The 21,809-nt window shown below is 43.4% G+C and overlaps 1 protein-coding gene across 6 annotated transcripts in view; it reads right to left on the bottom strand.

The window, feature by feature from the left end:
* Positions 1–21,809, bottom strand: part of UACA (uveal autoantigen with coiled-coil domains and ankyrin repeats) — a 523,730-nt gene that overhangs the window by 239,340 nt on the left and 262,581 nt on the right. For all 6 annotated transcript variants that reach the window (XM_069624208.1, XM_069624210.1, XM_069624213.1 and 3 more), the window contains exons 3-4: positions 14,801–14,889; positions 13,153–13,217 (exon numbers count right to left, since the gene is read on the bottom strand). In XM_069624208.1, the coding sequence (XP_069480309.1) occupies positions 13,153–13,217; positions 14,801–14,889 (154 nt within the window). The remainder of the gene's footprint in view (positions 1–13,152; positions 13,218–14,800; positions 14,890–21,809) is intronic.

Genomic DNA, 21,809 nt, shown 5'->3' with positions numbered 1-21,809 from the left:
AAAATGCAAACTCTGTAGACAATGTAGTTGAGGCGTTACCAAATACATAATGTACCAATTTGAAATGTTGGCATCAAGCACCAATGTTTGCTTAAAAACACAGATTTCGTCAGTCTCACAAAGGTCAAGTTAAGTATTGATTTCAAAACATGAACCAGCCTTACATAACCAAAACGCGGTATTAACAAATATTACACATTTAAGGTATATACAATGGGCACGCATGGCACCAAAGCAGCTTCCCAGGAGAAGTAACCAAAAAGGGGGGAGAAATGCTGCTCCTCAGTATAGCATAGCCACCAGACTGAAGGAGGCACGGAGGCTGCTAGACGTCAGAGCAAGAGGAGCATGTGTAGCTTTCGAGTTCAAGTAGAAGAATTCAATACTGGGAAAGCAGGCAATGTTCAGTTGCAAACATGTATAAAATTGTCTGCAGTTGGGTGAGAAACAATCCGACTTCTGTCATGGAAGGAACATGGAAAGATCATTACCTGTTGATCAAAGTAATCTCCTAGATGAGGGGACACCTACTATGAAGATGTTTGATCTTTTGGCAGAATTTGACAGCCTGGACTACATCATCTAATTGACTAAATTGGATGACGTGCGAAGTATATAGGAGATTACCAAACTCTGCTTTCAATATTTGAGCACTATTTTGAGCAATACTGTTGTGGAGTTAATCAGGAGAAACAGCCCCCAGCAAAGGACCACAATGTCCACCTCTGTCCTTCCCCCTTCAACTCCTTCTCCTAGAATCTAGAACCCTTGCTGGGAAATGACAAGGAGGGCTCCTTTGTAACTAGGAAACAATGCAGGAAGAATGTCAGCAATAGATGAATAGCGAGGACTGAGTAGGCACAGAGCACCTTCTAACAACCCATCATTTTAAAATTTTTTGGCTATGCTCCATCATAAAGTGCTTTAGTAGTACGGCTGACCGTGTTTGGGTAGGTATTTTGTAAGGAAGTTCTGTGGTGTGTGTTGGAACTTGTCTGGATGTTTTCCCCACATACATTTTGTGACATGAACATTCCACAAAATAAATTAAATTGCCGCTTTTACATGTACTGTGGACATTCAGTGTCCAATCTTTTTCTACTAGTCTGAAACTGTGTAAAGTACAAGCCTGGCAGTTTCCACAAGGAAAATGCTCTGTGATGGGGGTAAACCCAAGAATGTTCAGAGGTTTTAAAATATACACATTTCTTTAGATGAGGCTTTTTATAGCATTGCTGAGTGGTCAAAAAGTAGTCACACAGACCAATGTTTGTGATTCTTTGTTGTTGCAAAAATGTGATGCACTGAATGATCTATTCTGGTTTAGAGCTTTTTTTTGCAGTCTTAAAAGTTGCCTAGGGTAACCTCTTCTTTGCAACCTTTCCAAAGTAACGTCTGACTCTTTATGAAAATCCTGCAATTACATCTAAGAATTGCCCAAATGGATGGAAACTCTCAAAAGGGAGGATGGTGTTCCCATCTGTAGTTTTTCCTGTACAAGATGGCTGCTAGTATGCTCTCCAACTCTTTAATCAAAACATTTAAAAACGGGATTTGGTGTCTGTTGCGGAGGTAAGTTTCAAGTTGGGATTCAATTCATAGATCCATTTGAAGAAATCTAGAATATTGCCTTCTCTGGTATCCCAAATGACAAATGTCATTGATGCATCTTTAAAAAGAATAACAAAAAAAAATCAAATGGGCGAGAAAAAAAGATTTAGCGGAGTTAGTATAAGCAACTCCTCAAATGTTGCCATGTACAGATGGCTAGATTTGGGGCAAAAGCTGCCCCAATCGCTGCGTCGTTGGCTTGTAAGTAGAACACATTTTTAAAACGAAAATAGTTCCTAGTAAGGGCTATGTCCAAAAGTTGTAAAATGAAAGAAGTAGGTATAGTGCGAGGTGCTATCCTTCCATCTAAGAAATCTTTTAGGACTCTCCAAGGCATCCCCTTGGGGGGGGATGTTAGAATAAACGGTATCTCACGTCTAGGGTGGCCAAAATATCAAAATGGAAATCGAATGGTAAACCTTCAATTTCATTGATAACATCTATGGAGTCAGATAAAAAAGTAGGTTTCATGGCAGCAAAAGGTAAAACAATCAATACATGTACACACAGGTTCTAAAATGGTACCACGTAAAGACACTATAGGACGTCCCCGGGGATTGAGAGGAGGTTTATGGATTTTGGGCAAGATATTTTAAGAAACAGGGCTTTTAGGACAGATGGGGGTAGAAAAAACATGTTCTCTTTGGTAAGAAATCCCACTTTCATACCTTGTTCAGTGATCATGAGAGTGATCAAGAAAATAATTAGAGTGTGTCGAATTAATGGGATTCCCATTATGAACACTACAAGTCGCTGTTGCATATAATCTTCACTAATTCTGTGTCATACTTGTCTGTATCTAAAACAGATATCCCCCACTTTTGTCTGCACTCTTGATAACAATTCTTTGGTCATTTCGGAAAGATGTAATGATATTTTTATGTTGACCAAAGTTGAAAGTGCATAGGTTTCTGGTTCTGTTTGTGTAATGTATGGAACCCCTTTAAAATGACTTTCTCGAAGGTTAATACTTTTTTTTTTAGAGGCCATGTTATTGGGTGAGGCAAAAGTAGACTTGGGGTGGAAAAGGCAGGTCCTCCTTGAGATTCTTGCATCGCTTTGCCTTCAGACAAACCATGCAGTCTAACTTTGCATAAAACCTGTCTAAATTCTATCTCCAGCCATTGGGGGGTGGGGGGGGGGGGAAGAGGGCCTTGGACATGGAAACAAATTAAAGATCCATTTCAAGGACAGACCGCTCTTGTTCACGCAGATTTCATAATATGTTAAATATAGGAGCTAGTTCTCTTGTCCCTGACATGCACTTTTTTTTACATGTTGACTTGCATTGGGTCTTCTGTTTGTGGGGGTGGCAGGTTGAAGGCGGGTATATCCCCTCTGCCTCTTTTTCTGAAACGACCCATTCCTAAAAAAAGGTGTTGTCCTCTTCTGGAGCTACTGCCCTATTCCCAATTTCGTTACATGTCTTGATCAGATCCTGAAGAAGTATCGGAAAAGGTGACCATCTTTTCCTTTGCCCTGTGGGAGCAGAGTTGTTCTGATAATTAGCCTGCCCCAAATATGTGGTTCCTGCGTAAACCGCATTGAGATATATTTCTTTGTCTGCATCTTTCTCAAATTTATCAAAGCAACAACTACCAAAAAAAATTGATAAAACTCATCCTGCTTTTTTTGAATCACCTCTAGTTTATCTTTTGCATTTTGATTAGTAGTATCATTTAGAAAGAAACTTCTGCAAATCTTCAGCAATTTTATTACAGGAATGTAATGATGTGTTAATAGTCAAAAGGATCCCATCTCTGCTACACTTCGTACCTATTTGGGAGAATGACCTTTTATATTCAATGTCATCCAAAAATAAACAAGCTTCATTATGGACCTGTAAACCCATGGGGATTGTGCCTTTTAATTTACAAGACTGCATGAAAGTGAGCGCTATTCTATGTTCGTGGTGGAAATGGGCACGTTTTATTTTGGGACATGGTAGATTTAATATACCATTTGCCCGACATGTGGCTCCCTATGGTAATTAAGAGCCATGAGACTAGTGTTGGAGACACAATTAGAATGTGCATATGGTTACGCTGATGTGTGGGGTGGGCACTTCTGGGATTTGTGATACGGATTAAGGACTCACAAGCAGATTTGGATGTGATGTTAGGCGGTGGTACATCACTGAGATATTTGATCAGGCCTATATATGGTCTAAACATTTAGCCCATGCACAGACGTTTCAATGCCAGCAAATTAAGGGGAAATGATTTTTTAATATTGTACTGCCAGAAATGAAATCTGGTGCCTTAGTGGGGAGTACAGGAGAGGGTATACACGAACGTCCAGTATGAGTGAGGGTAACTTAAATAGGCTATAAACTTGTTCCAATTGATCATTTATAAGGACATAGGAACTACAAAATAAGATATGGGATAGGGAGTTAATGATAAAGGGAATATAACGATTCAAATCAATGCGAGTAAGTGGGAAGTGTTCACTCTACGTAGAGTATGGAAGGGAGATATCTGTGGTTTGGGTTTTTCAAAAGCAGGGGTGTAATGGTTTTGCTTTTGTTTGTTTTTTGTGTTGGTGGGTTTACGTTTGTAGGCTTCTTCACAGGATGGGCTAAGAACAACGTTAAGATGGCAAATTCATCCAAGCATGGTCTGCAAGTGGTTTCCTGGAATGAAAATAGTGCGAATTGTGTTAATAAAAGAAACATTACTTTGAATAGATTAAATGAGTTGGCGGCTGACATTGCCCTACTTCAGGGAACACACTTAATTGAGGCAGAGGCAGGGAATTTGGAACGAGAATGGGTAGGGAATGTTTTTTTGTTCTGCCTTTACCTCGCGCTCTAGGGGAGTATGTACACTAATTATGAAAAATGTACCCATTTCTGAAATGTTGTGTAAAAGGGACAACGAAGGGCGAATTGAATGTGTCCATTTGAAAATACAAGATCTTATCTACTGTATATGCAATGTTTACGCTCCAAATAGTGGTGATAGATCATTTTGTAACACTCTTGCACACTTTATACAAAATGTGAATCACCCTAATCTGATAGTGGGGGAGATTTTAACGTCACTCTTGAACCAAAGTTGGATAAAAGTGTAGATATGAGTAATGAAGGTATGGTGAAACGAAAGGCCTTGAAAGACTTCATGGCAGAATGCAATCTACTAGATATGTGGAGTATTCAACATCCTTTAGAGAAACGATACACTTTTCACTCTGGTTGTCATAAAAGGTATTCTCGGATTGATCTACTTTTGGCATCAGGATTATGCACCCAGAACTATAAAGGAGGAGACATTCAAAGTAGCTCAATCTCAGATCATGCCTCAGTCTCACTTGAAATGACTGACGTATCCAATGCCAAAATCAAGTACGTGGAGAATGAATGTTACACTACTGGAAGAGACAAATATTAGATAAGATTGTAAAAGATGCTAGGTTCTTTGTGGAAACAAACTAGACTGGTGAGGTAGAGGTGGAATTTGTGTGGGAAGCCTTCAAAGCATATATGAGAGGCATGATGATTGGCCACTCAATCAAAAAGAAAAAAGAAAGGGAAACAGCGATAAAGAACCTGAGTGAAGAGATTGCTAAACTCGAAAAGCAAAATATGATAGATTACTCAGTGGACTCTTACAATGTTCTCAGAAGAAAATATCTAGAAGAAATACTTGCAGGGAAAGCAGAAAAACGATTTAAAACAAGATGTAACTATTCTGAAGGAGGTGCAAAATGTGATGGTCTACTGGCTCATCGTTTACATGTAACGTTGGACAGTGAAAAAACAATAAGTGCTATTGAAGGCAGAGCAGGCAATTTAGGGTATGTGCCAACGGAGATCAACGAAGAGTTCAAGGAATACTATGCCGATGTGTATTCTCCTGATGTGCATATGAGTCAAGATCAAATAAAAAAAGTTCATAAAAGGGTGTAACTCAAAGAGGCTAAACACTGAGGACAGAGTGAGTCTAGAGAAGGACTTTAACATAGAAGAGCTTAAACTAGCTGCGAGTCTTTTAAACTCAGGAAAATATCCAGAGCCAGATTCACTCCCAGCAGGGCTGTACAAAATCTTGCCAGATGAAGTCTTTACCCTAATGCTGGCCATGCTACGTTCTTCTCCAAGTAAAGGTTTACTTCCATCAACCACTATACATACTACTATTTACTACTATTTCTCTATTCTTGAAGCAAGAGAAACAGTCATTGAACTTGAGCAGCTATAGACCTATATGCTTGATTAACACTGATAATAAGATACTTGCAAAAGCCTTGGCATTGAGATTGGAATACCCAATGCCAAAAGTAATCGATCGGAATCAAGCAGGATTTGTTAAAGGGCGGCATGCTTCGGAGAACATGCAGAGGTCATTACTAACCTTACACGAAATCAAGAAACTGACAAAGGAAGTGGTGGTTTTATCCCTAGATGCAGAGAAGGCGTTCAATCGAATCGAATGGAACTACCTCTTGGCTGCACTACAAGGTTTTTGAATGGGAGAAAACATGATTAATTGGATACTGCTTCCATATTCTGGACCGACGGTTAGTGTGAATACAAATGGTCTGTCGTCACAAGGTTTTGAACTGAAAAGGGGAAGACAAGGATGCCCCATTTCCCCTTTACTATTCGTCTTTGCAATGGAACCACTAGCAGCAAAGATAAGAGAAGATATGCTAATTCAAGGAATACAATTTGGAGAAGCCAGTCAAAAAATCTGGCATTACGCTGACAATATTCTCCTGGTACTACAAAACATCTGTCCCGGCACTAATTGAACTAATTAACATCTTTCACGAGTACTCCAGTTATAAAATAAACTGGTCAAAATCGTAAGCTATGCCAGACTCAAAAACGTGTACAAATCAACAGCTGAGTACCTACAGTTTCAAATGGTGCCATGAAAAAACGTGCTACCTGGGTATCTGGCTAATGAAGGAAGTAGATCAAATGATAGATGTGAACCTGTCATGCGTTACGGAAAACCTGGAAAAAGACTTACAAAGATGGAACGATTTAAAACTAAGCCTTTGTGGGAGAGTGAATGCAGTAAGGATGACGTCAACTCCACACATTAATTATATACTAAGCCTGATCCCTCAGGTGGCTAAAAAGAAAGCTATAAAGAGGATACAAAACATGATACAAACATTTCTGTGGGATGGAAAGCAACCTCTCTTAAAACTCTGGAACTTTTTGTGATCAGAAAATGGTGGCCTAGGACTGCCGGATTTCAAAAACTATCATCTGGCGTCTGGTGCATGACATCTGTTACCTTTCTTAGAAAACTCTTTGGAAGGCTGGATACAAGCTGAGACTAGTAAGTGCGCTCCTTTAGCACCGAGGGCTGTACTGACATTGGAGGATGTAGCTGGATGCAGATCCTATGCACCAACGACATTTTTAAGGGAATGTTGGAAAGGGCTCATGAAAAAAACCATGGAAGTTGTCTCAAGTTCTAGTAGCTCATCGCTGTGGCTAAATCAGGACATTACAGTAGGAGGGAAACAATATTATGGCCTAATTGGTTCTTGGATGGAATCCAATGGTTGGGAAATCTTTGAAGATAAAAAATGGATCAGTTTAAAAAAAATTGTCATGGAAAAAGACCTTAAAGACGGCAGACTAGGAGAATACAGGAAACTGAAGAGCAGTGAGGGATAGAATTCCTGAGAAAGGCAAAGACTGGCCCGAGTGGTTGCGTGAGTATACATTGGATGGTCATATTGCCTCAAAGCTATACAAGCATTTAGCACAATACAAGGTAACTAATAAAGAGCTACTAGACAAATGGTCCGAAGTGATAGTATCTAAGATGAATGGAAGCAGGTGGATCAATCTATGCAAGAATGTGGCATTGCCATCATTGAATTGAGGCAAAAAAAGAGTTAGACAAATCAGAATCCTGAACAGAGTGTTTTGGACTCCGCAAAAACTATATGCAAGAGGTTTTGTGCAATCAGAGACCTGTTGGAGATAGAAGCATAGCATGGCTACATTTGAGCACAAGATTTGGGAATGCAACAGCTTAAGAAACCTTTGGAAAGAGGTCACGGAAACCATGAACAAGGTTCTGAGGTTGTATTTAGATTATGATTACAGGAGGATTATCCTTGGAGAAGAAGATCTGGTAGAGGATCTATCTTTTCCGCAACGTTGCTGGTTTTTCAGGGCCTCGGGTTCTGCAAAAAAGATTATTTTACGAAACTGGAAAGATGAGCAAATGCAAGCAGTGTCAGATTGGTTGTTAGACTTACAACAAATGTCAAGAATGGAGAGACTGATTCTATACAGAGATAAGAAAAGACGTTTGTATGAACAAATATGGGAAAGGTTTTTAGGGCTTTGATTCATTTACTCTAATTCTTCACTATTGGTGTATGGGAAATTTGAGAATTTGCCATGGTTATCTGCTTAGACTGAAGAAAGGAACATTCCTTAATATGTGCATATGTTCAAATTCAGTTATGTTATGTGTTTATGTTTAAAAATGCAATAAATATGTAAATACAAAAAAAAGCCATGAGACTCGGGATCCGAATGATGGCCAACCAATACATTAGTAAGTTGGTCAGTGAAATTAAATAATGCCCATGAGTAATATACCAGTTGCAATGTCACTGAAAGAATGTATATGCAGAAGGCTGTAAGTTCGTCAATCCGGACTAATGTATATACCCATTCATGAATCTCGCGCCTTGAAACACTTGTGTATAGGCACGTTACAAATGCCATACCATGAAGAAGCAGTGCGCGCTCCGCTTACCGTGTTGTCTAAAAGTAGCATTCAGGCGCTAACAGCACGATGTCCTACGCATGAGACGCCAGTGTCATCAATTGGCGACCTCCTGTTGGTTTGCGTTATCCTTTCCATACATTCCCAACGTTACCAAACAACGACAATCAAGTCTGTCTCCCTTCGGCGGTGGTGTTACAAGCCCGGTTTCTATAAAGACAACGGCGGGAGGTGATGATGTGTTAACCAGCATGCCCTACATGAAGGGCCTCCGTCTAGATTTAGAAGAGAAACATAACTAGAGCTTTGTGTGTTAATTACTCTGCAGGATTCGTATGTAGTTTCCATCAGGGTGCGATGACTTAATCATCAGCGTGCGCACTTAGCTCATGTCTAGAGCAGAAGAATTTCTGTACACCATTTCAGCGTTTGGAAGCAGTAGGAGTAAAGCTGTAGTTGGTGTTCAAATGAGCAGTTTAGATTCTTAAACTTGATAAAATCAGATTAATTACAGGTCTCTCAACACAAACTGGTGAAACAAGTCAACCACTGAATAATACCCATTTGAAGATAAGTCATTCTGCTGCTGTTCAGCCTCATTCTGAGATGCCCGGTATGTTTTCTGACTAGTTTGAGTAGCTTACTTGATTTGAAGCAAGTGAAGCTCTTCATCATCCTCAATTACCACTTCAACCAATTTCTTTTAAGTAGCAGTGATTGATCCCGCTCAGTGCTTGGTGGACCATGTCCCCCCCATTCTACTTTTAGGTCTTGCTGCTAGTCACTATGGCTACCAGTACAGGGGGACATTGCCTCCCCCACATTTTCCTTTAGCCTGGATACGTTTTCCACCCAGGCAGTGTGCTTAGAGACAGGCTGGTGGCAGTGTTGCTCTTTTCAGGTTGCACTATTGCTGTAAAGTAGCCAGCAAGGCTAGCTTGTTTTAAGCACAGTCTTTGTGGGCCACGGACTGTTGGCCACCTTCTTCCAATTTAGCAGTAGAAATTAATAGAAATTGTCATCCCATTTTGCAGGCCTTGGAGGGAGCCCACAAAGGGAACGTGGGATCCATGAGAAATGGTTTGAGCTGGCATAGGGCATACCACACACCCTAACCCACATACAACCAGAGATGTAATGAGTGTGGTTTGGCCAGCCATCGAAGATTGGATGGCCTCTAAAACTTTGTATGGTGCAAGCCTTCTGCTAGGTAGGCTGGGCTGAACCCCTCTCACCCATCAGCTCACAGTCTGTGGAGGTTTTGGGGCCTCGTCCGTGGGTGTTCATCACCTACTAGAAGGATGCCAAGATTGCTGCTACTGAAGCCTTCATTGTCAAAGCCAACTGCAGGAATAGAAAGGTCTGCCTCTCTCGCTCTTGACTAGAAGAAGCCTATACAGAGAATTCCCTCCTTTGAACATGTGGGGACAACTGCTTCACACTCCTTTATGTCAGTTGGCAACCCATCCCTCCTGAAGCTCATAGGACCCTGAGCAATGCTCTATTCTGGAACCTCTAAGCTTACCAAGAGGGCTCCTCCAGTTCCAAGATGACAAGCTGCCTACATTGCTGAACATCTTGCTGCATGACACCAACATCGTCTGTCGATCCTCATTGCTCTGCTGCTGCTCTTCGCCATTGGGCTGAGTTAGCCTGCAGAAGCAGAGTCTGTTGTCCCCCTATTGTTGCTTGCATATCCTTTCCGGGTCACTTTGAGACTGCTTGCCTCTTCATTGTGGGTTTCTAAACTGACATTGTACATCATTGGTAATCATGTGGCCCATGTCCGATCATCTTCTAGAACCATGATTCTGCAAGCAGGGACTGGTACAGACGCCAGCCGGATCCAATCTACACCTGAAACTGACTCCGCAGGTGCAATCCCTGGGCCTCTTCATTTGCCACCATCAAATGTGAGCAGTCTCCCCTAGGTCTTCGCACTTGGCATCAATTGCTGGGATTCCTCTTAGGAGCGTCTGCTGCACCTTTACACACTCTTCTCCCTCTCTCCCTACGACAGCAGCATTCAGCCAACCTCCTCTTAGTCTTTGGTGGAGGAACCTGAATTTCAGACTCTGCAGTGATGACCGTATGAGATTCCCTAGATAGGCGGCTCACTTTCTTCACCTATGGGATCTTGCAAGTAAATACTTACCTGGTGTGACACTAACTGCCGACTTTGTCCTGTTAACTCCTACAGAAACTATTTCATAATACACTTACTGTATGCTTGCTTTATATTTTCAAAAGCTGTGTAACATCCCTAGCAATTATGTCCTCCCACTTTTAATAGAAACCGTGCATCACTTTGGTGTTGACAAGCAATCGTGTGTTTGGCTTAAAGTGTGCTTGGTGTCCTCTGAACACAATTACTGCTCTGTAGCACTACTTTTATATTTACTAAGCATCCAGTTCAGCTTGACATTCATGCATGGTATTAGAGAGGAAGAGAGGAAGAGAGGAAGAGAGGAAGAGAGGAAGAGAGAAAGAAAGAGAAAGAGAGAAAGAAAGAGAAAGAAAGAGAGAGAAAGGGACCCACAGTTTGCCTTAAACTAAGGGACTAGCCCTGGGCAAGACTACAATTGGTGCTCCTAAACTCCCACGTGGTAACCCCCACCGACCCCCCAACAGTGTTCTATCCTGCACAGTGGAACGGAGATGGGGTGGATCGTTCGGATGATCCCAATCACAACATAACTACACAAACTCCGGCAAATAAAAGCACACCGAATGGCTTTGGTCGGGCTGAACAAGATTTGCGCTCACACTAGAATCAGTGCAGAGGAATGAAAGTAGTGCAATGTGGTACAGGAACACTGACTAACAGCCCGGTCAGTGGGAAGCAAACCCATAATCCCCATTACAGAAGACCAACAAGTTAGATGCATTCAAAGACTGGACGCATTGATGAAAAGGGATCAATGACAATGGTTTTGAAGTGATCTTGGAGTAACTGGATCCCGTGAGCGGGCTTCATGAACCACTTATGAGGAAAAATCACCTTTGTTACGGTCATTTCACAGAGGTTATGGGAGATGTTCCAAGACATTCATTTTCCCATAATTTAGTCAGCAATTGTGGAAAGCCATACAGTCCTCCTTGCCCACTGGAAAAATCTAGAATGTGTCACCGTCTTCTATGGAGAACCATATTAGGCACAGGACAGCATTGGCATTACGCTGGAGGCAGGTGTTTGTGCAACGAATCTTACAGAAGCACCATTTACAAATGAAACCACTGATTAAATTAACACTCAAAAGAAATTGACAAGCATCCAAGAAGCAAGATGTAAAGCTAACCAGAACCACTCCCCATGAGAGTTCCATTAATCACCTCAACATACCCAATCTTTAACAGGAATGAAAAGGACCGTGAGATTCTGCATCACTGCCAATGTCTCACGCCATTACACAGTACACAGATCTGTGATGTATGGTAGCTGTATCTGGATTGGCAGGTCTGCTCATTGCTTCAGAGACCCTAAAGGACAGGTTTGTGTAAAGCAATGAATCTTGTGCTCTTTCCATTTCCCAACAACGTGTACCTTATCCAAGAGATCTAAAGGCAAGAATTAGGGAGCTTGCCAGGATTCCAGGAGGCTCCCTAAAGATTACATCACTTGTTCAATTTGATTGGAATATTCGGATGAAGACCTCTAATGATGATGATACCCCAACTATAGGCACCCAAAATGGGCTCCTAATGTCCAAATCATGCACTCACCCTTCTAAAAATAAAGTTTGGGTTCACAAAATGCCCAACAGACATTGGCTTTTCAGTGTGGAGGGAGTTACTTACCAAACAATCATTCATTTGATTGGAAAAGGAGTGAATTTAACCATGTTCATTACTATTTTGAAATTGTCTGTGGGCGATTTTATGGGTTTGTGAAACTGAATGTTTCCACCCTATCACCCAAGCTACTTATCCAATCACTGCAAGCACCGCCAGTGAGCATTATCCACCACTGAAGATGGGACCGCCAGTGAGCATTATCCACCACTGAAGATGTGACCGCCAGTGAGCATTATCCACCACTGAAGATGTGACCGCCAGTGAGCATTATCCACCACTGAAGATGTGACCGCCAGTGAGCATTATCCACCGCTGAAGATGTGACGGCCAGTGAGCATTATCCACCGCTGAAGATGTGACGGCCAGTGAGCATTATCCACCACTGAAGATGTGACCGCCAGTGAGCATTATCCACCACTGAAGATGTGACCGCCAGTGAGCATTATCCACCACTGAAGATGTGACCGCCAGTGAGCATTATCCACCACTGAAGATGCGAAGATGGATTTTGCTTGAGGAACCTATGCAGAGGAAGAATGATTTGGGATGTCTTGGGCCCAACCTAAAAGCAGACTGCTAAGCAAGATCGCGTACAGGCCACTGAGAAATGGGAAGATGGTGGGGGGGGCAGGTTTCACACGTGGTTCCACATCTTCATTCTGCAATATTTGTCACCACCACCAACATAAATAAAAATGTCTGCATGCCACGGCTTGCTGATAGCTGCACAATCTATGGTGGTGCATGTATGCAAAGCTCCCCCTTTCCAAAGAGGACTGCCAATAACTGCCACATTTTCACATCTACGTTACATTCCCACTTAGTGTAACAATCATCATGCACAACCACCGTGCACAGAAAGACCCAATCTATGCCCCATACTGCAACTTGCAACTGAAGGACATACCCTCCTCTCTTGCTCACCTCCAACATGCTCAAAAGAAATGTGGACAGAGGCAATGACAGTTAGCTGTATTTACATGTGCCCCAGTTCCTCCCCTGTGGATACGGAAATACAGTCCCTCTTCCTTACCTGAAGGAGCTTCTGCAAACAGAGGGAGTGTCCATATTTGGCAGACAGATGCAAGGCATTCCTTCCTGTGAAGGAAAATAGCAGTTCATAGTGGGTCTTTCAGAGCAATGTACAGACTGGTACTGGAATCTATACTGCACCAAAAGGGGACCGAGAATTTGGTGCAAACGTTTGGAGAAATAAAAGCAATGCTACCTTGAAAAGGAGTAGATCTCCGAAGGACCATAGGACCATGTGTTGGTAAGGTACAGAATTTCAGTTTTAGCTATGGAAGGCTTTCCACAAACCAACCTCTTATACCCTGGCCCCCATACTGCTTTGGCTAGTGAAGGGAGTCAGTTAAATGCCTGTGGCTGATGTGCCAATGTGACTGGGCAAGGGCATGACTACATGGAATGCAGCAAATACACAAGGGATCAGCCTGGTGTGGCTAGCGACTACTTTTGCACATGCATATTAGCACATTTATGCTCTGCATTTTTTGCACATTACAACATGAGAAAGCTTTTTGTGTATGTATTAAAAAAGTGTTTTTAGAAATATGAATTGTTTATAAAAAATTCAGAAGGCTTTGTAATTAGTTTTTGAAATATTAAACGCATATCTTAAAATAAAAAACATAGGTTTTATATTGAATTAACAGCTCACACTGACCCATCGCATTTTAAGGCAACAGACTGCTATAGGCGGTCTAGGCTGTCTTCTGACCGACACAAATAAGCCACAATGTTGTTGTGTGGGGTTAGGGGTGTTCCACTTCCAACAGGCCACATGCTGCCGTAATTGCTACAGGGGAGGACTAGGTGGGTAGAAGAACAAGGCGCTAGGTCCTTTCAGATTTTCTAAAACGCTCAAGGCCGTTCAAATGTGCAGAGGTACAGGACAGTTTTCCGTTTAGTGATCGTACCATCCTGTGTGCCCAGGCGACCACGTAATACAGGAGCAAAACAAAAGAGGTGATGGCTTAGAATAAATCTTAACCTCTGCCATTGCTCTGGGAAACCCTCCAGACCATCGTTCTTCGCCTGCCAAGCCATTACAAAAGGGGGAAGACCATGTGCAAATCAGGCTTGGTCCAAACCCCAAAGGGGTAGTCCAGCCCGAACTGCTAGGTCACATCCCTTCTGCACGAGACCACAAGCATCCCCAGACATGTTTCAGCCTTGGTGGGCGTCATCAGTGAGGAGTATCTTGTGTCTCTAGGCCCAGCAGACACGGGACCCGCGTCTGGGCATACCCGTCCCACTGTGGTCTCGTGCAGAAGGGATGTGATTTAGCCGTTTGGGCTGGACTTCCCCTTTTGGGGTGGGACCAGGTCTGATTCGCATATGGACTTTCCCCTTCTGTAATGGCTTGGCAGGCGAAGAACGATGGTCTGAAGGGTTGCCCAGAGCAATGCCAGAGGTTAAGATTTATTCTAAACCTTCCAGCCATCACCTCTTGTTTTGACCACATAATACAGCCAACTCTTTAATAAAAACAGCCCATTCACAGCCCTCCAGGCCAAGAATAAATCATTTTAAAAAACAGCCGAAACATGAATGTTAAGACTGGAATTACGTAGATTTGAAACTCCATTTATTGCTCAGGGTGGGCTCAAATAATGACCAAGTAAAAATCAGTGAAGTTGTCTGCACTGGTACCATACCGACAGCATCGTGACTGGTGATGTCCACCCCATGCAGCAGGATAGTATTCAGGCAGTCCAGGTTACCTTTGGAGGCGACAACATGGAACCTGCAGAAGGAAGGAAAGGGGAGAACATGAGAGCATGAAGCTTGGGAGAGACGAGGCCACATTATGGGCATGGCAATATGGCTGCTGTGAGGGCGTATGTGAAGAAAAACTGGGAGGGTGTGCTTAGGTGCACAAACACTGGGCTATCTGACTTAGTACCCCCACCCCCTTTCCAACAGAAAATGCTAAATCAATTTACAATGGAAGTTTCAGCAACCACAACCCCACAAACTAGCACCACCATGTGGTGGCTTCACCAAACATGTTCACTGACAAAATCCAAGATGAATGACAGTTTAAAATCACCTGACTTTCCCGGTCATGTGACAGGAGCTACAGAGCCGAGCATGATATGAAAAGTGACACAGATACAAAGGCAGAGAAACAAATCATAGATGTTTGGCACTTCACCTTTATAATATCTTATCTAAAAAGTCAAAGTTAATGGAAAACCCGGTGAAGGTGTTTACGAAAGCTACGTTGGTAGAATGGCGCAACGAACATGAACAGAAGGTGTGGTAAAAATGATACGCTGAAATGTCAAAACATTACAGACAGTATAGTATAACCCCAGCATATGTGGTAAAATTCCCGAACCCAAAATATCGACAAATATATATATGCGCTTTAGGTTCAATTCACTAAGTACCCTTCATAGACGGGGCCCAGTTCGCGGTTGTGGGAGAGGGCAGATGCTGTTGATAAGGATCAGGATTATCCTGAAACTTCAAAGCACTGGCTAATATGTCCAGCAACACTTCATATAAGAATCATCAAATTCGGCAAATGTGTAATACATGGGGTTCTTTTCAAAAGTGAATGGTTCTGGTCAAGATTGAGGAGAGAAAAAGGGGAATGTTGGTGCACAACAAAGTACTGTTAGTAAAGAGTGTATACCATGTGGTAAACGGGAATGTACTTAACAATAAACAAAGTTCCGGTGCTCGCTCCAGGATAAGCTCTTGCTACTCAAAACAAAAGAGCTAAAAGATTAAGACACTACTGTTGCCTCAGAAACACGGAGGTGAAATCCTGGTCACTCTAATCGTGAGATAACTAATGACATCACTAGCACTTTTGAAGCGTGGACATTCAACAGCAATAATTGTTGCACTAGTTAAAATCCTAATAATGCGTGATTTTTGGGGGGGAAAACATTTATATGAACTAAGCACACATTTTAGGAGTTGTCGAGTAAGGAAATGTTTTGCAAGACAGATTTTTATATATCTTTTGGGGAAATGTATCTTTTACAATTGTACATTTTTGTGACTTATACAATGTTGTGTTAAAGCTTTTAATAAACTAGATTCACCAAAAAATACACTTCAAATTGGTAGCATTTATGCTGGTTGAGGGTTTGTACAAGATAAACACAGAAAAATGCAGCACTGCGACTTCCAGGCTTTCAGAGAGAGGAAAGATTTATACAGCATAATAAAGTTTAAAAAAAGGACAAAACGAACTAGCGATCCCGTGAACCTGTACAATTGTGAATGTCCACGGACCACCATTTGCTTGCATTACACTCCAAAAGCAGTAGATCGAGTCTCGGGCCCATCACATTTGAACTTAGAAATGGGCAAAAGACAAACCTGTTCACATCCATAAAAGGTTTTAGAGAAGAAACCATTTATTTAAAGAAAGAAAAAAGCATTCCTTGACGATGTACTCTGCTTTATGGGGAATGGTTTCAGGAAAGGCGAACCAAGAACCTGACATGTTCAGCATAAGAGCGATTCAATGCAGTGAATAATCCTGTGGAGAAAGAGGAGGCATCGTGCTGCCGTGCTAAGAGACTAGGGCTTCTGGATGGCATATGGGAATGCGGATGCCTACAGAACCTCGAGACCCCCATAAAGCTCCGAGAAGGAGGTAGGAAGTGCAGAGACCGCAATAGCGATACTGTGAAGCAGGAAGAAAACAATGATCCAGGAACCAGTAACCAATAATTGGAAGGATTTAAATGAATGTGTTCACATTCGTTCTTCGTCCTCAAATAATTTCTGACCTCTATGCAAAGTTGGGAAAGGGGCCCAAGAGCAGTGAAGGCGGGGAGAGGGGCCCAAGAGCACACAAAGAGGGCAGGGAGAGGGGCCCAAGAGCACACAAAGAGGGCAGGGGCAAAGGAGCGCCCAAGGAGAAGACAGGGAGAGGGGCACAGGAACGCAGGGAGAGGGGCACAAAAGTGCAAGTAGAGGGCAGGGAAAGGGGCACTTGGGACAGGGAGGGGAGCACAGATAAGACCACATGCGCAGAGAGGATCACATGGAGGGCAGGGGGAGAGGAGTCCATGGGCCCGGAGAGGGCATAGAAAAGACCCTGGGGACAGTGAGGGCATAGAGTGGGCATGGAAAGAGATCTGGGGCACAGAGGACATGGAAAGGGCCCAGGGGCAAAGGAGACAGGATGAGGGCTACAAAGAGGGCAGGAGCACAAAAAGGGCTGGGACAAGGGCACAAGGAGTGGGCTATATTTTGATTGAATAATAAAATGATGAAGGTAGTTCCATCTCAGAAAGCGTAATCTGCGGATCAGATTTCCCTTTCACCAGCTCCATGCCAAAAGCATAGTAAGTATCTGTGGCCTGCTGCATCAGTATCCTGAGTCGCAGTGCCTGCTCTACCATTGGCATGGAATAGGTCACAAGGACACAGATGCCCAAGTGACAGCAGCAGTGACAGAAAAGTCTCGGTCGTGCAGGGGCGGGATTTAAGATATGCATCCCTGTACCCAAACGACAATAACAACAAGTAACCTAGGATGGTGGCAGGATAATCTCCGACATAAAGCTATGCCTGATTTTCAGCACAGGGCATGGTACTAATGATCACAGCCGCCACATAGCAATTGATATTGCACGTGTCAGCTCCTGTGAGTCAGCTCTGAAGGTGAAGTGTATTTTGGTCAGTCGGGTGTAGTCTGCTAAATTGCAGGACATTAACCTGGAGGGTCGGGCCTCCTCTTTAATGTCTTTACAAGGGCAGCTAACACCCTCCACACGAGAAAGCAGGCAGCTGTCCTGGGCCTGGGCATAAAAGGGGCATACCCTTTCAAAAGGAGTAGCCTCAAACCAGGTTGGTGCATCTCTAAAGGCCTTTGTTCTCAGTAAGAAGGGAAGGGGGCAGGATTATGATAGGTGGGAGGGATCTGGACAATGCAAGAAGACTTCCACCATCTTGATTCTCACTGTCCCCATCACTTTCCTGTTCCCGCCACTTCCTCTGGAGCAAAGGACTTTGGGTGTGACATCAGAAGGGCAAAGTACACTCCATGAAAGAGCAGGAATTGCACCACTAAAGCAGGCTAGCTTCAGTCCAATCACGTTTGAGGTTTAAAAGAAGAAGTTTCCCCATCTGCTTCTGCAGATCGCTCAGACCCTCTTGAATCCTTTAAGGCAACATATTTGCTCTGAATATCACAGGACTTCCTTTGGGAAAGTTGTACTTTCCAAAGCACTTAGCTTGAGGTGAAGAAGGAATCATCCAAGATACAAGAAATATCTGTTCCATGCCCGCTCCCAGGGGACATCGGGAGTGACCTCTGCTGTGGATCAGGACCCATCACTCTGCACCAGAATCTCCTGAGCTGGGAGAGCAGACCCTGAACGGAACCATCCTATCCTTGGGTCCCCTTGAGTGGGCCTCACAGCAACCGGCGGACCAGACCAGATGAAGCTCCTGTAACAAGAGGGAAGTCCCCAGCGCTGTTTGCTGCGCTCCGCCACCACTTCGAACTTGTTTGCATTTGAACTTTAGATAGGACACAATACAGTGTTGAGCTGGTTCCATCACCTGCTAGGCCCGAAGCGACTGCTCAATGCCGGGAGCTGAACCGATTCACTGGATTGCCACAGGCTGATTAATTGGGGGTAAACTGCCACCTCACTCATTGCACATCGATACACCCAAGATCACCACTTAGATGACAGTTGTCCATCAACTCGAACCGCAAGAGCGTCACTTATCGATCCCTCCCAGCGGCTAAAGATCGACTCGGCCGGGCCAACTGTGAAGTGTTACTGGGACTGCCCTGATCAGCATCCTTGAGAGCCGCCCTTCAACCGCACAGAGCACCTGCCTTCACCCCTGCTCACCACCCACTTGCTAATTGGGCCCACACAATCCAACGTGCCTGACCGGAGTTTGATCCACTCCAATCATCGTTAGGCACAGAGTCGGACTGCCTCAGCCCACCAAGAAATGAATCAGGTACTGTTTACTATGAACTGCCCCCTCGGTCCACTTGGACCCTAGAGCCTAGTTAGGTTACTATCACTCCCATTTTCAGCCTAGATAACCTTTATGTGGCAAGTGAATTACCTACCATCCCGGGAACTATGCTGAGAGTGCTACTTTCTGCAGTCTGTTGCATCTTTTCTGTTCTTCCTTTGGGGTAGGTTGTTTTTGAGTATTTTCTATTTGTTTTACGTGCAGATGGTGTGTTTGATTAAAGCATATGACATACATTATGCACTGAAATCGTATTTCTGGTGCTTGTATCTGCTTAGTTTCACATGCGGTGCATATAGTCCAACATCTAGTGGTAATAGCAGGATATTGCACCTGTTTCTTGGACGATCGAAAAGGCACATCGATTTGGCTGTGTCTGCAACCCCATCCTTAACGTGACATGTAGTGTACCCGAGGTTCCCCCCCGGTTGTTTTTGTTCTGCCATGAGGGAGCCTGGAGATAACGCGTTGGTGAGTAGAGAAGCAGATAAGAAAATAAGGTGTAAGATGTTTATGTTCCTTCCGCTCCAAGAGTGTAGGAAGGGTGGGCGCATGTGAATCTAAGCAGATACAAGCACCAGAAATACAATTACAGTGAGTAATGTGCGTCTTCTGATGCTTGCAATCCTGCTTAGAATCACGTTAGGTTATCAATTTTTGTACCGAATACAGGGAAACTTTCGTGCTACAGAAATCTTTTCAATACCAAAACAGCCAGCCAGGCCATTTTCTCAAAATAACAGGGTTTTCAAAGAACAGCATAACTACATATGGTCTACAGTCAAACGCAAGGCTAAAGGATGAGCGTTCCAGAGCTTAGTGTTAGCCACTGAAAAGGATTGGCCACCAATCCGCGCGCACATGCTGTGCATCGGCTAGCAAGCACTATCAGGAGATAGTGGTGGATGTGTGAAGGAACGGCAGCAAAGAGATGTCTTAACACTGCCTGACCCACCAGAGAATTAGTCTTTCAGTGTGTATATAAGCAGTAATAATGAGCGAAGATATGAACAGAAGTGCAGGTAGCGGCTTTACAAATAGAATCAAGAGGAACATTTGCAATTAAAACTATAGTAGCTCCTGTGTTTCAAGTAGAATGTGCTATAGGCCTAAAGGGTAAATCTCCCGTAACCAGAGAAAAACATTTGGATGAATTTCTAGAGATTGCAGACTTAGAGACAGGGTCTCCTTATCTACCAGCGCCAACAGAGACAAAGAATTGGTCCGTCTTGAGTTAGTAGGATTCTGAAAGACAGTTGGAAGTTCAATGGATTGGTTCACATGGAACAGGAAAATGAATTTAGGCGCAAAGCGTGGGTGTGTGCAAAACCACTTTGTCCTTATGAATAGTTACATATGCGCCTTGAACCGAGAGATCCTGCACTTCACCAACTCTCCTAATAGACTTAATAGCCACCAGAAAATCAGTTTTATAGGCGATAGCCTTACGACTAACTTTGTGCATTGACTCAAAAGGAGGGTCCATAAGTTTAGTAAGAACAACATTCAAGTCCCATCCGGGAGTCAAATAGAAATAGCAGGGTGAAGTATTTTTACCCCTTCCCATGAAAGCCTTGATTACAGGGACTTTCCACCAGGAAACCGTTCTTTGAGATGTGGTGTAAGCGGAAAGGGCAGCAAGGTGGACCTTTAGTGAATTAAAACTAGTCCAGAGTCTAAGAGGTGAGCAATATAAAGGACTATGTGTGTGGGTGAACCGTCAATTGGGTTAAGGTTACGAGAACTGCACCAAATGGCTAAGCGCTTTTGTACCAGGCCCCATTGGACATCACTGAGGCTAGCAAGGAGAGTAGTATTGTTAGCGACGTGGGTACTATAGGCCGCAAAAACAGTGATTCTTTCGTCCAAGACGTAGAATTTCTTGCAGTCTTTATGAGGGTGAGATTCAGCTGAAGACCAGAGAACCCCCACAAGTTTTCTAGTTGTGGTAATGGACCCCGGATAAAATGGATCAAGAGCATGGGGTGAAATATCTTCTCAACTTGTGGATTCATCCCCGCGTATGAAGGGCTTAAGCAAGGAGGGAGCAATGCGCTTTTTAAATGAAGTTAAGAAGCGAGATAGCCTGACTGGCTGGAACTTTTTCCTTGAGAATGTTCTTTACAAAGTCAGAGTCAGCCACCGCCTCATGAGTGATGATCATAAAATGGTCTGCTGCTTTCCAAAGGATGGTATTGAAAAGTATTTGATCATAATCCTCCCTGGAATGGGATACAGGAGGGGAGTCAAAAAAACAAATATGATCAGGCTCTGGCTCATGAGCAGGGTTAGTGGGCCAATTCCCCTGGTCATTTGTAGGAATCCAAGCATCTGGGTCGTGAGAAATCGAGTCTTGGGAGCCACCCTCACGATCTGGAATACAGTAGACGTCATCGCCCTGATCATCTTGAAAATGTCTTCAGAGGGATCAGGCAATTTTTGTCTAGGAGAAGCAGAGTGAGCCTCAGGGGAGTGAAGCCTATGAGATTTAGAGGACCTAGGGCCTTCCTCGAAGGAACAGGACGGTTTAAGAATTTCAACAAATCGATCTGAGAAGCCAATATATTCAGACACTTTCTCGCATGCAGTGTTCAAACCTTTCTCTAGTCCATGAAGAGGAAGTTGAGGTTTCTGGAAGTGGAAAAGCTTGCTAAGAAGGAGATGGCTCTCTGGGCCCTTGTAGGGACT

This window comes from Ambystoma mexicanum, chromosome 11 (genome assembly GCF_040938575.1).
Source record: "Ambystoma mexicanum isolate Mex_15411 chromosome 11, UKY_AmexF1_1, whole genome shotgun sequence".
NCBI classification, from domain to species: domain Eukaryota; kingdom Metazoa; phylum Chordata; class Amphibia; order Caudata; family Ambystomatidae; genus Ambystoma; species Ambystoma mexicanum.
This window is presented reverse-complemented; position numbering and strand designations above follow the sequence as displayed.